This window comes from Paramormyrops kingsleyae, chromosome 8 (assembly GCF_048594095.1).
Source record: "Paramormyrops kingsleyae isolate MSU_618 chromosome 8, PKINGS_0.4, whole genome shotgun sequence".
NCBI lineage: Eukaryota > Metazoa > Chordata > Actinopteri > Osteoglossiformes > Mormyridae > Paramormyrops > Paramormyrops kingsleyae.
This window is the reverse complement of record NC_132804.1, coordinates 16,681,629-16,694,972: the sequence shown is the minus strand read 5'-3', so window position 1 is coordinate 16,694,972 and position 13,344 is coordinate 16,681,629. Positions and strand designations below refer to the sequence as shown.

Genomic DNA, 13,344 nt, shown 5'->3' with positions numbered 1-13,344 from the left:
TCTTTCTGGAGGGAAGGTAAACAGTGAGCCCATGCCTGCCCGCTGAGGAGTCGGCCAGGACGTTACGGCTCTCACATTAACGCCGCCGGCCCGGTGACTGTTTACAGTCTGTTGCTTTTACTGCAGTCTGTTCAACAGAAATGACAGGAATTACCGGGGGCCGTGAACGGCTGACCTCGCCGGCATTCTTCCACACAGCACTTCTGTTCCATGTCTCAGAAGGCGGCCAGACAGGAGGGCAGGTTTTTCTGTCCCTTTCTGTCCCCAATTCGGATGTGTTCCCCATCAGCGGCGCCCGGCTTTCGGCGACATGTGACCGCCAGCTGCCACCGGGGCATGTGGGTACATGACGATCAGATCACCCACTGCACGTCAAAGAGATTTCTGGGCTCATATAGCGTGGCTGCCCCTTCCCCCTCCCCATGAATGAACATCCCACATTGCCTTATTCCCTAGATTTTGCTTGAGCAACAGGACACTGGGGCAGGGCGAGGGGGGGGGGAGAGGGGGCACACCAGCCGTTCTCAGCCCACAGACATGCACGCCGTGACATATTATTCCGCTCTAACTCAGGCTTGGACGCCGGAATGTCAACATTCTGCGTCTCATCGAAAGCAGGCAGCGGCCGGGTCGGGACCCCACTCACACCTGTCTGCTCCCCTCGTGGCTTAAAAGCAGCTTCATGGGCCTCCCACCTGACCCGCTCATCTGTTCTGCCCCTGTCGGATCGCTCGCAGGTTTGTTCATCCTCTGGCATGTTCTGCGCCAGGGCTGAAATAACACACCGTGCCGGGCGGAGCGTAACGGCGGCATTGCTGAAACACGACGCCCCACCATCCACCTGAGACCGCGGCGCACCGCTTCTCCATCACCATCAGGGGGTGCCGTCCTTGTCTGAACATCACCAAGGCCTCCCGTTCCATCTCTTGGGATGTATGAGGTGACTGAGCAAGACTGGAGCTGCTTGTGGAGTCGTGATGGATTTGGGACGTGCACGTGAAGCTATTTCCTCTGGGATTGCCGGACAAGGGGTCAGGACTGATCCCTGAAGCTCCGTATACTGTCGCCCAAAAGAAGCATTAATGATTAAAGAAGCTGGAAACGGGACACCAGCTCCTGACGCCCGTGACGAGCGGCTGATTCATTATTGAAGAGGCTGCTCTCTCCAGTTGGCTTCTGTGCTCACTTCAGCCGATGGAGCATTTCCCTACACAAGACGAGCGCTCAGCGTGACCCCAGTGGGTGACACTGGGCTCCAGATGGGCATTTAGGTCTGTGCTTAAAGGCCAAACAAGAAAGGGATGGTGTTCACAGCAAGCAGCTGCGCTACAACCCGTCGACGACAGACCGTGAGGTTAAAACTTTAGGGCAGTGTTTCCCAATCCAGTCCTCGAGGACCCACAGTCGGTCCAAGTTTTTACTCCCTCCCAGCTACCTGCCAGACAGTCCACATTTTTGCTCCCTCCCAGCTCCCTGCCAGACATTCCACATTTTTGCTCCCTCCCAGCTCCCTACCAGACAGTCCACATTTTTGCTCCCTCCCAGCTCCCTACCAGACAGTCCACATTTTTGCTCCCTCCCAGCTCCCTACCAGACAGTCCACATTTTTGCTCCCTCCCAGCTACCTGCCAGACAGTCCACATTTTTGCTCCCTCTCAGCTCCCAAGCAAAAATGTGAACACTCTGCGGGTCCCCTAGGACCGGACTGGGAAACACTACTTTAGGGTAATAACTTGAGGTAATTATGCATAATATTATTTAGTAGTTACATAATGTTGTTCCACTGTAAATGTAGCCAGTACTGCTGTACCCTGGTATTTATAGTGCACAATGTTCTGGCACAAGCTAAAAATTCATTTTCAGTTTAAGTCGTCAGCATAATCATACCTGAATTAGTAATTTTTTTAAGTGATGGAGGGTTGATTGTGGTCACCTACAGAATTCACTCGAGATCTCACTTTTTTTTTTACAGATGATCCATACTAAAATGTTTGGCCTCTTCTCCCGGTCAGCTTCCTGCAGGCTCAGTGATGGTGAGACCTGGATGGCTTTAAATCCACCCCTCATTAACAAACGGGCGATACCGTGTGCTACAGCTTTGCTGTGTACTCACAGCTGTGTCCGTGCTGAACCCATCGAGGGAGGGGTCATCAAATGATCCAGACAAAGCAGTAAACTCCACATGAAGTGTGGGAAGATTTTCCACCGCCGAGCCCTTGACCGCAGTTCTGGCGCAGTGAGGGGGATTGGGGGGGGGGCGGGTTCATGCTAACGGCTCTGTGTCACGTTGCCGAACCCGCCCACCAATAGCCGTGGACTCGTTCCAGATGTGACCGAGCCCTTTTGGCTCCCGAAGGCTCCCTACATCTGCCACAGTGCACTCTTTGGAGCCAACGTTACAGCCAAAAAATGGGAGACATAAAGCAGGAATTTTGAACGTATGCACTGAGGTGGCAGTGAGGGAGAGAGACCTGTAGCAAGGAGAACATTCCTGCACAAGTATCAGGTTACACGTTCAGGAGGACATATGCTGGTTCTGGAATGAAATCGGCTATCCCAGAATTCAGAATTCCTTCAGGACTACATCACTGGTCGGCAGAGCTATGGATACAGACAGGATCCATAGAATGAAAACAGACATCAGCGACAGGAGATCCAGGGTGAACAATATTTCAGCGCTGGGTGTCCACCTGGCTTCATGCTGGTCTGAGTGAAGCTGTCACATTGAACGAGTTGTTGCTATGGAGAAGCGTCACTTCAGACTGCATCTCCCAGGACGTAAAGCCCCTAAATGGAATCACAAATGCTTCTGATGGACCGCTGCTGTTTTTAGAACTTACCTTGTGTGGCTTAACACCAGAGCTTAGATATGGAGGAGGGCTATTTCTGAATTGTGTTTCTCTATACTTTTCATGTATTTTAGTTGTTTCTCCTCATCCTGTGCACCTGAGCTTCCTCCTCTTCTGAGCTGGACCTCCCTGTCTACTGTCCAACATCAATAATCCCTTTAGTCCTCATCAGCCAGTCCTATACCAGCCAAGGTGCTCCTTCCGCTGTCCCACTTCCTATCTTCCTATCCTGTCCTTTCCCCCCTCCCTTCATCTCCTAATCCCTCTCGTTCCCTGTCTTCTCCTGGTGTGTGTTCCTGTGCAGACTGATGGGACATCATTGAGCAGGAGTTCTTGTCTAGATCGGTAAAGACACGGACAGTAGCCATGACCACCCTGCACCCATCGTATTTACGGCTGCATGCTTCAAGCACCCCAAAATCTGCTGCCGGTCCCGTGCTGCATTGCGGTGTGCTGGCAGACATCTTGCCAATGTCTTCTGCTCTGCTCGCATGGCCGCCAGCAGACATCATTCTTCCCATGGCCAATCACAGTGACATTCAACAAAAGGGGCTCGTATTTTGAAATGAAGTAACTTCAACGAGGACTGACTTCATTTACAAAAACACAAAGCATAAGCAGAAACGATATTCAAAAATGAGCACAGAAGACTTTGTGTTCCGAAGGCCATGGACTTTGTATTTACTGCATCCTTGCATATATTTCTTTTATCCACCAAACTCCTCGCATAGAACAAAACACCATATTTTGCACACTGTTTTGTCATTTGATTCAGTTTTCCCATGATGCCATGCCCGGGAATGTGGGGGAATGATGCCCAGACAATGCAACAGTTTGGTGGGGGGGGGGGGCCCACGCAGAGAGGTGCGGTTAGTCTGGCGTAATGGAGGAGGGTGAGGATGGGGGGTCTGGTGTGAGTCATGCTCGCTCACCTTGTTTGCTGGGCTCAGCATCCGAGGTGGCTGGTGATGGTCCCGGGGGGGTGGGAGAGGCTGTGGGGGGAGGCGGGGGCTTGTCGCTTTCCTGAGGGCGACTCTTGGAGGTCTCCATGCCCTTTACCCTCCTTGCATGTCGGTTGCCTTTGTAGTGAGCCTCTGCCTGACTCTGTATGGGGGTGGGGGGGGCAGAATGGGATCGGATTGGTCAACCAGAGGCGTATCATTTGCTGGGGGGCATGTACCGGGAAACCATGTTTCTGGGATATTCTGGGATCACTCTCAGCCCCCCCCCCCCCCACCACATCTTTCTAGACCAGAACCCCCCTTTTGGAGCCTCATGATGAAGTAATGTGAGTGGTGCGGGTCATGTGACCTGCTGTCCCAACTGTGACCCAGCTGAGCTCCTAGCTAAAGCCCCCCCCCCCCTCCGTTTCAAAATGATATCATCAAATTTTCAAATTACAGTTAATATGATAATAAAATCCATTCCCTTCATACGAATCAGACACAGAACTGAAATGCAGTTTGCTCTTTGTGAATCAGTCCTTTAGCCAACTCTTCAGTTGCTCACTGGAAGTCCTTTAATCATAAATGCTTCTTCTGCACTATCTGTTATAAATGGAGACCACAGCTGCCCAGCTGCCCAGATGCATCTACTCTTTTCAAAAACAGAAAGTTAAAGGGGCCTTTGGTGGTCGTGGAGGCATGAGTCTCTCTGACTGCGCCATCTGTGTAACCTCACTTTTAAGCTGTTTATTTGACGTCTCAGTCGGCCCTATTTACATTCTCAGCTAAGCTTCGCCGAGTGATGAGCTCCCAGCCAGGCCTCACGCGGTGGGCACAGTCCACGGCCTCTGAGAGGTCTCGTCGGCAGCGGGGCATCATGGGAAAGGCGTGTCTGCCAGTTTAATTGGTGTGCGCGACATCCTCCCCCCTCCCCCCTTCCCTAGAGCCCTCTTTCTACATTATTAATGTGTGGCTGGTGCAACTTGATCTGGTCAACAAAAATTCCAGTGTAGCCTTACAGTTGGTGTGTGGAGGGAGACATGCTGTCTGAACGGGACAAGAGTCCAGCGTCTGCTCCGTCGCAGAAAGAGTCACCTTTCACTTCCATTGTGCTTCAGACATCGTCTTTGTAACATCTTGCCCCCTTTTCCTATAAACCAGCCACGTTCACGCGTCGAATAAATGGAAAAGTATCTCCCGGCCCAGCAGGTCTCAGATAATTAATTTGGAGAGGAGCATTGTGGGAAGGTTCTAACCACGCAGTGTTTCAATGTGCCAATGTACAGTCACCGCTGGGTGCCAGGGGCCTAGTGCGTCATCCTGTAAACACACGGGTGACCACTGTGTGACAGGATGGGCGGCGGCCTGAGGGACCTTCAGCTGATTGGCTGCACGAGCAGCAGAGGTGTCAGGGAGGCTGGCAATAAAGAGGATGCTCCAGATGTGTCGCAGATTGCCTCAATGATTATTAATATTATTAGTATTATTATGAATATTATTATTGTCGTTGTTGAGTATCAGGGGGCTTGTTAAAGGACTGGAACACAGATTTAGACAGAAGTGAGGAGCAGTAGTGACAGGAGGCTCCTGGCCCGCAAACACCAATAATGCACTTCCTGACTTTTCATGGGGACTTTTTGAGGGTTAGCGCTAACCCTGTACCATGCTGAGCTGATAGGACTGTGGAGGGGGGGGGGGAATGGGGGGGGGCTGACAGGAAGGGACATCCCATAAGAACAGGAGAGGACAGCAGACTGTCCAGCAGAGTCTTTGGTGAATCTTGAGACAGTGGAGGAAAAGGAGGTGAAAGGCAGGGATTTAGGGAGGGAAAGATCCATTCAGGCGATGGCTTCCCCTTCATACATTGGCTTCACAGCTTCGGTGTCTGATCCAAGGTGAACAGAGAAACCCGACTGTATCAGCTCTGAAGTTGGAGAAGATAGCATATCCAGTACTGGGCCGGCAGGGAGGGTGTACCCGGTACTGGGCCGGCAGGGAGGGTGTACCTAGCACCGGACCAGCAGGGAGAGTGTTCCCAGTATCAGGCTGGCAAGGACTCAGCACCAAAATGGCAGGGAGAGTGTCCCTAGTACCGGGCCGACAGGGAGGGCGTACCCAGGACCGGGCTGGCAGGGAGAGTGTACCTAGTATCAGGCTGACAGAGAGGGCACAGCCAGTGCAGAACCGGCAGAGAGAGCATACCCAGTACTGGACCGGCAGGGAGAGCATACCCAGTACCGGGCTGGCAGGGACCCAGCACCGAGCCAGCAGGGAGAGCGTACCCAGCGCTGCCACACTGCAGTGGTGTCACGGTGTAATAAAGGCAAGAGGCCGGGTATGACATCACTCTGCAGCTACCCCCCTTCCCTCAAAGTGAAGTGACTCGATTTCGGCCTCTAATTGACTCAGTTGATGATTCAAGTGCTTGTATATCTGCTGGTGGGGAGGGGGACTGGTGCTAAAAATGTAAACCGCATAGAAAACAGCCATATTATGACTGCAGAGTGAGAATGCATAGCAGCGCAGATACTGGAGATGGGCATAGCGAAGGCCAGGCTCCTGTTTCCCTGGCTGCTGATTGATGGCATGCTCTGTCCTGGGGCGGGGAGGGGGGCACATACGATGGGTCCCATTGGCTGAGACGCAGCCTTTTCCGTCCTCTGGCTGGGTGTGCTTCATCTTCTGTTTACAGTTTTATTACTTAGCAAGAATCTGCGCAGCACAAAAGTAAACGGTGAAGGATGGAGGTCTACAGGCGTGGCTTTCAGCATGGAGATACATGCTGAGGAATTAACTCTGAACGTCTTAAGAGAAGATGCTGTATCTCAGTGGGTGCCGGTATCTTTACATGCTAGTACGATCACCTTTTGCTGCTTTCTGGCGATAAGTTGAAATTCTGAAGTGAAACATCAAAACATGCGTGGAGCCTCACTCATGAGATACCGATGAAACATATGCATATTGTGGTCACGTTTTGATATATCGTCAGAACAAATTAATAAATTATGGTCACTATTTTACAAAAAGGAGGGAATGAATTGATAAAACGCACCAATGAATGAACTAAAATGAGGGAACGAATCAATAAAATGTGGCCACAATTGAACTAAAACTAGAGGAAGCAATCAGCTCGGAAAAGCACCCTGGCTCCTTTTGTTAGTAACGATTCCTTGCAATGCAAAGCTTTTACGAATGTGTTTGTAGGTCATTCCAACCTAGGGCTGCCACTTCCAATCTGATGAAATATGGAACTTCCCTTACGATAAAATATAATACGGGCCTTATGATACAATAAAATTTGGTGGGGGGGAAGGATCAAATAGCATGTACAGGAATACCGACTGATACAGATGTCGCTAGTCACCTAAATGAAAGTGATGCATTACACAATAAGCAAACTAAGTAACAAAACATGTCTATGTTTAACTAAAATGAGAGAACAAATTAGTAAAATGTGGCCGCAATATACATCATTTTTCTCTTTATGTCATGAGCGGGATTCAGCAAATAACTGACACATTTAATAACTGACAGGGGCAGTGTGTGGCTCAGTGGGCTGTGCCTGTGTGCCTGTAATCAGAAGGTCGCTGGTTCAAACGCAGCCTCAGCACATCTGCAGGTCCTTGAGCAAGGCCCTTAACCCCCAGCTCCCTGGGCGCTGCTACAGGTGGCTGCCCTTCGCAGACAACTTACTCCACAAAGAGCAAGTTGAGGGAGACGTAAAGGCAATTTCCCTACGGGGATTAATAAAGTATCGATTATTATTATTTACACTCTCTCTCACACAAGTAAAAAGCCCGATAAGAGCCAGTGGGGGTCTGTGAGGTCCGGGTGAGGCTGAGCGTGCTGCGCTGAGCGCCGGTGTGGGGGTGCTGTGAGGTCCGGGTGAGGCTGAGCGTGCTGCGCTGAGCGCCGGTGTGGGGGTGCTGTGAGGTCCGGGTGAGGCTGAGCGTGCTGCGCTGAGCGCCGGTGTGGGGGTGCTGTGAGGTCCGGGTGAGGCTGAGCGTGCTGCGCTGAGCGCTGGTGTGGGGGTCTGTGAGGTCCAGGTGAGGCTGAGCGTGCTGCGCTGAGCGCTGGTGTGGGGGTGCTGTGAGGTCCGGGTGAGGCTGAGCGTGCTGCGCTGAGCGCTGGTGTGGGGGTGCTGTGAGGTCCTGGTGAGGCTGAGCGTGCTGCGCTGAGCGCCGGTGTGGGGGTCTGTGAGGTCCGGGTGAGGCTGAGCGTGCTGCGCTGAGCGCCGGTGTGGGGGTCTGTGAGGTCCGGGTGAGGCTGAGCGTGCTGCGCTGAGCGCCGGTGTGGGGGTCTGTGAGGTCCTGGTGAGGCTGAGCGTGCTGCGCTGAGCGCCGGTGTGGGGGTCTGTGAGGTCCGGGTGAGGCTGAGCGTGCTGCGCTGAGCGCCGGTGTGGGGGTCTGTGAGGTCCTGGTGAGGCTGAGCGTGCTGCGCTGAGCGCCGGTGTGGGGGTCTGTGAGGTCCGGGTGAGGCTGAGCGTGCTGTGCTGAGCGCTGGTGTGGGGGTCTGCAGATGGGTGAAACCTGACCTGCCGTTCACACACCAGAGCCCAAAAGGGGCTGCGTGCAGCGGTGCTGGGAGATGAACATTCACAGCCGACTCCTCGTGACTCCTCCTGACTCCCCCTGACTCCCCCTTTGTGCAGCAGCAGTGCTGAACAGAAACACTGGGCAAGGACGTCCATCACAACAGAATGACATCTCTCTCCCTCTTCCTTTCTCCTTCTCCCTTTTCTCCCTTTCACTTCTCCTTCTTTCTCTCACTTGCTCACTCATTCTGTCCAACTCTTCCACTCTCTGTGTCCCTCTACCTCTCTCCCTCTTGCTTTCTGTTCCTAGTTCTTTCTCCCTCCCTTCTCTTCTACCTCTCTCCTTCTCTCTCCACATCCCCCTCTCTGCTTCTCCTTCTCGCACCTTTCCCTCTCTCTTCCCATTCCTAGTTCTTTCTCCCACTCTCCTCCTCTTACTGTCTCTTCCATCTGTCCTTCTCCCTTTCTTCCTCTCCCCTTCTCCCTTCTCCCTCTCTCCCACTCTCCTTGTCCCTCTCTCCTTCTCTCCCTCTCTCTTCCTCTGCCTCTCTCCTGCTCCCTCTTCCACCTTGACCGTGTTACATTTCTCCATGCACCTGCCCTTAAACAGCCCCCACGCCCCAGCTGCCTCACATGGCTGAACACCCAGAGCTGGAGTGATATCTGAACTGGGGGGCTCGGAGTGCTGTGTGCTGGGAGGGACACAGGGTTCACTCACCATGTAAACAGCGCACAATCTAAAAATAAAATCAGAGCAAAAGATGATATTCTGTGTATCCTGCATATGGAGCTGATGAACTGGCTGGGGCAGATAATGAACCATGTTTTTGTGAAAAACAACATATGTTGCTAATTTATTTCCCTTGCACAATATAAAGTGCTGGTTGTTTGTGTCTTCACTGCTGCTTAAAAGCCATCTCCCCATCTCCACATCTCCACATCTCCCCACCTCCCTTGTGAATCAGCTGCTGTCAGCAATGATGTCTCTTGTAACCTGTAAGATGCTTTGGACCGAAGTCTCAGCAACGTGAACAAGAGTAAATGTGAGAAAGCGTAGCTATTGCTTTGTGGCTGTTAGCTTTTTCAGTCGCAGGACTGCAGTGTATTGGCAAGACCCCAGAGTGCACCTGTAATTATGCAGAAGCCTTAATCAACTTTGTATGGTAGCAATACAAATCCTGCAAAGTCAGGCATCTGCTGTGACTCACTAGATAACTAGATGACCACTGATGTGGGGAATGTCTGTCTGTGATGAGTGTTTGGCTCCGGAGTCACAAAAGGAAACACTCTGTTTTTTGGGGACACAGGGGCACCTAGGGGACAACATACCATCAGGAGGTGACATCCCTGCTTCGGGGGGTAGGGTCAGCTGAATGAGAGGTGCACAGACACACACATGCACGTACACATGCTGTACCAGGCATACACTAAGACTATGCATAAACACAAACACGCGATTTTTCAGGTCCTACCATAGACTTCGGACTGGATTTATCCTGAGTAATAAATCATTCAGGAAAACAGTAACTTTGGTTTGGATGCATCTTCTGTTAGCTGGAATCATTCTGTATATATATTTTTTTTCAAGCAGATGGAAGCTTACTGGCAACCAGACAGACAGACAGACAGAAAGACACGTCCGAATAGCACTGATATATAGACTGATACCTCTAAGCATATATATATACAACACATGCAACCAGACTGACTGATACCCAAGAGGTGGAACCGATTTACTGACACACAAATGGCGTAACACTCAAAAATGAGGCAGATGTACAGAAACACAGGGACTGATACCTCTGGATTTAAGCTGTTACAGACATATTGATGGACCAATACCTCAGAGTTGAAGCGGATTTGGCAGACATTGCAGGAGATGACTGGGCGCTTGGTCTTCACCAGCGGAATCCCGAAGGTGTGGTTGATCACGGCTTTCTGCACCGGATCCATCTGTGGGGATATATACACGTCAGAGAGAGGAATGACACTGCATTTTTTATCTGGTCAATCTATGGGTCAGATTTAATCATTTCTTTGGGATGGACTCCATCATCCTCCACTACAGAAAGCGATTGACCGGCCAATGCAATTGTGTCCATCATTTGAGTTTTGTGTCTTTAGCTAACATTGCTGATTCTAAAAATGGTAGCTGCTCACTTTGAAAATCTAAAAAGTTTAAATATCCTCCAGCAATATCAGTATTGTACACCTCTACTGTACATATAGTTCGTTCCATTTTTACAAAGACAATGTGTAATGCAAAAGAACAATAAAAAGAGAAATATATTGCTAAAGTGAAATTGTGGTCTCAATTCAAAAAAAGAGAAAATCTGTCAAAGTGAGTTGATGAGGCAGTAGGGGGGATACAGGTCAGAGGGAGGGAGATAGGTCAGAGGGAGGGATACAGGTCAGTGGGAGGGAGATAGGTCAGAGGGAGGGATACAGGTCAGTGGGAGGGAGATAGGTCAGTGGGAGGGAGACAGGTCAGAGGAAGGGAGATAGGTCAGAGGGAGGGAGACAGGTCAGAGGGAGGGAGACAGGTCAGAAGGAGGGAGATAGGTCAGAGGGAGGGATACAGGTCAGTGGGAGGGAGATAGGTCAGAGGGAGGGAGATAGGTCAGTGGGAGGGAGACAGGTCAGTGGGAGGGAGACAGGTCAGAGGGAGGGAGATAGGTCAGTGGGAGGGAGACAGGTCAGAGGGAGGGAGACAGGTCAGTGGGAGGGAGGTAGGTCAGTGGGAGGGAGACAGGTCAGAGGGAGGGAGATAGGTCAGTGGGAGGGAGACAGGTCAGAGGGAGGGAGACAGGTCAGTGGGAGGGAGGTAGGTCAGTGGGAGGGAGACAGGTCAGAAGAAGGTGACTGAGCAGAAGGATGTGATTGGGTTGAGGCAGGTGATTTGTCAGAGAGAGGTGACTGGTCAGAGTGAGTGAGACAGGTCAGAGGGAGAGAGACCGGGCAGAGGGAGAGAGACCGGGCAGAGGAAGGTGACTGGGCAAAAGGAGGTGATTGGGTTGAGAAAGGTGATTAGTTAGAGGGAGGTGATTGGACAGAGAGAGGTGACTGGTCAGAGGGAGGTGATTGGACAGAGAGAGGTGACTGGTCAGAGGGAGGTGATTGGACAGAGAGAGGTGACTGGTCAGAGATAGGTGATTGGTTAGAGGGAGGTGATTGGACAGAGAGAGGTGACTGGTCAGAGGGAGGTGATTGGACAGAGAGAGGTGACTGGTCAGAGGGAGGTGATTGGACAGAGAGAGGTGACTGGTCAGAGGTAGGTGATTAGACAGAGAGAGGTGACTGGTCAGAGGTAGGTGATTGGTTAGAGGGAGGTGATTGGACAGAGAGAGGTGACTGGTCAGAGGGAGGTGATTGGACAGACGGAGTGAGACAGGTCAGGGAGAGAGACCGAGCAGAGGAAGGCACAGCTGAATGAGGTGGGGTCAGACTTGGTCCACTGGGCAGCTGTTTAGTTCCCTTTTTCCAGCAGCCCCCTGTCTCAGTGTGCTGCAGCCTGCTGATACTGCCCCCTGCCTCCAGCAGATGGAACAGCAAACTGCAATCCAGTGGCCAGTGACCTTGACATGTCCTTTACCATTATGGCCCATAATCTGTATTTATAGGCCTCATTTTCCCAGTGGCGTATTAAATATTTTGGCAAACTGGGCTTTTCTATTTTTTCAGCCCCTCTGGAAAATTCACTGAAAAGTATCTGCAGCAAGTGTCCCCGATGAAAAAAGAAATGTGCTTATTGAAGTCAGCCTGATTGGTCGGCTGATTGATTGATGGATTCGACAAGCCAATGAAGGCCTCAGGGCTGTGCTCCAGGAGGGAGCAGGAGGCGGCAGTGCCCCCGCGATGCACCGGGAACATCAGCCAGCCTCTGCAGGCGCCGTCCAAATGGAGCTGGATGCAGGTGGCGCTCTTTTTAAATTAAGTTTGGAAAAAGTGATCGAGGAACGGGAACTCAATCATAAAAACATCTGACTTTCCTGGTACTGAAAGCTTATCGCTCATTCCTCTCTGTCCAAACATCATTTGTTATAAGCATTTAGTCCCGGCTGCACCAAGCAGCCGACTCTTAGAGGACAGAAGAGTCAGATACGTGTGTAAGTTGCTCTCCCGTTTCACCATTTTCTGTCCCTCTAATCCATGTGACAGATTAACTTAAACGGCTTCCTGCTCATTCCGTCCTTCCTGCCGTGGTGACAGTCAGTGTCGCTCCAGCTTTTCGTAATAATGAACAAAAAAATAAATAGTAATCGGACCAGAATGAGAGTGGCTGATTTTTTAAAAGGATAAAACGTTTGGGTCTGTCGCAGAAGCGCTCATGAGTATCTGCGGCTATACCGACGACGGCTGTCGCTGGTTTGCCGTGTGCCAGGTGGTGCGGCGAATCGCGAGCTTTGCCTGCATTTCAGTGTGCCGCGCGAGTCTGCCTTTCTTTAAGAACATCTCGGTCAGGCTGCGTGCCGGGGTGGACAGACGTTCTTGTTTCAGCCAGCAAACTATAAACATGAAGAATGCAGCGGCTCTCTTGTGCTTTTATGGTGCTCTGCTCCAAATCTGCCCCCGGTAACTCTGGGAATACCGAGCGGCCGATCCTCACCCCTCTCCCGAGTCCCCAGTGTTCTCCCATCCTACCCGTCTCCTCTCCGCACGGCTCCTTCCCCCTGAGCCCAATCCAACACAGAATGTTCCTCTCGGACCCCAAGGTGGCCCTGTGTGACTTGTACTGACATCAGCCACTGTGGCTCCTCTGAATCGCTGCCAAGGTGCCCCCCCCCCTACATTTAGGGACTGACCCAATGCTTAACAGACACCTGCTTGAAACAGCGACCTGTCTAGCAGCGACATCCAGCCCCCTTGTACATAGAGGGATAGAGGGACCGGGACGGCCTAGACCCCTCTCCTGCTCCTCAGTAATACTTCCTGTCCTGTAATTTCAGCCCAGAAATAAAAGCCCTAATCTTGTTGAATGAGCTCTCCCTGACCCCCCCCCCCCCCCCCCACCGACCCC

General features: G+C 51.6%; 1 protein-coding gene across 8 annotated transcripts in view; it reads right to left on the bottom strand.

Moving 5' to 3' along the window:
- The window catches only part of LOC111854936 (zinc finger protein 385A-like), a 55,177-nt gene that overhangs the window by 6,151 nt on the left and 35,682 nt on the right, over nucleotides 1-13,344 (bottom strand). For all 8 annotated transcript variants that reach the window (XM_023833447.2, XM_023833475.2, XM_023833438.2 and 5 more), the window contains 2 exons: nucleotides 10,170-10,280; nucleotides 3,782-3,953 (listed from right to left, as the gene is read on the bottom strand). In XM_023833447.2, the coding sequence (XP_023689215.1) occupies nucleotides 3,782-3,953; nucleotides 10,170-10,280 (283 nt within the window). The remainder of the gene's footprint in view (nucleotides 1-3,781; nucleotides 3,954-10,169; nucleotides 10,281-13,344) is intronic.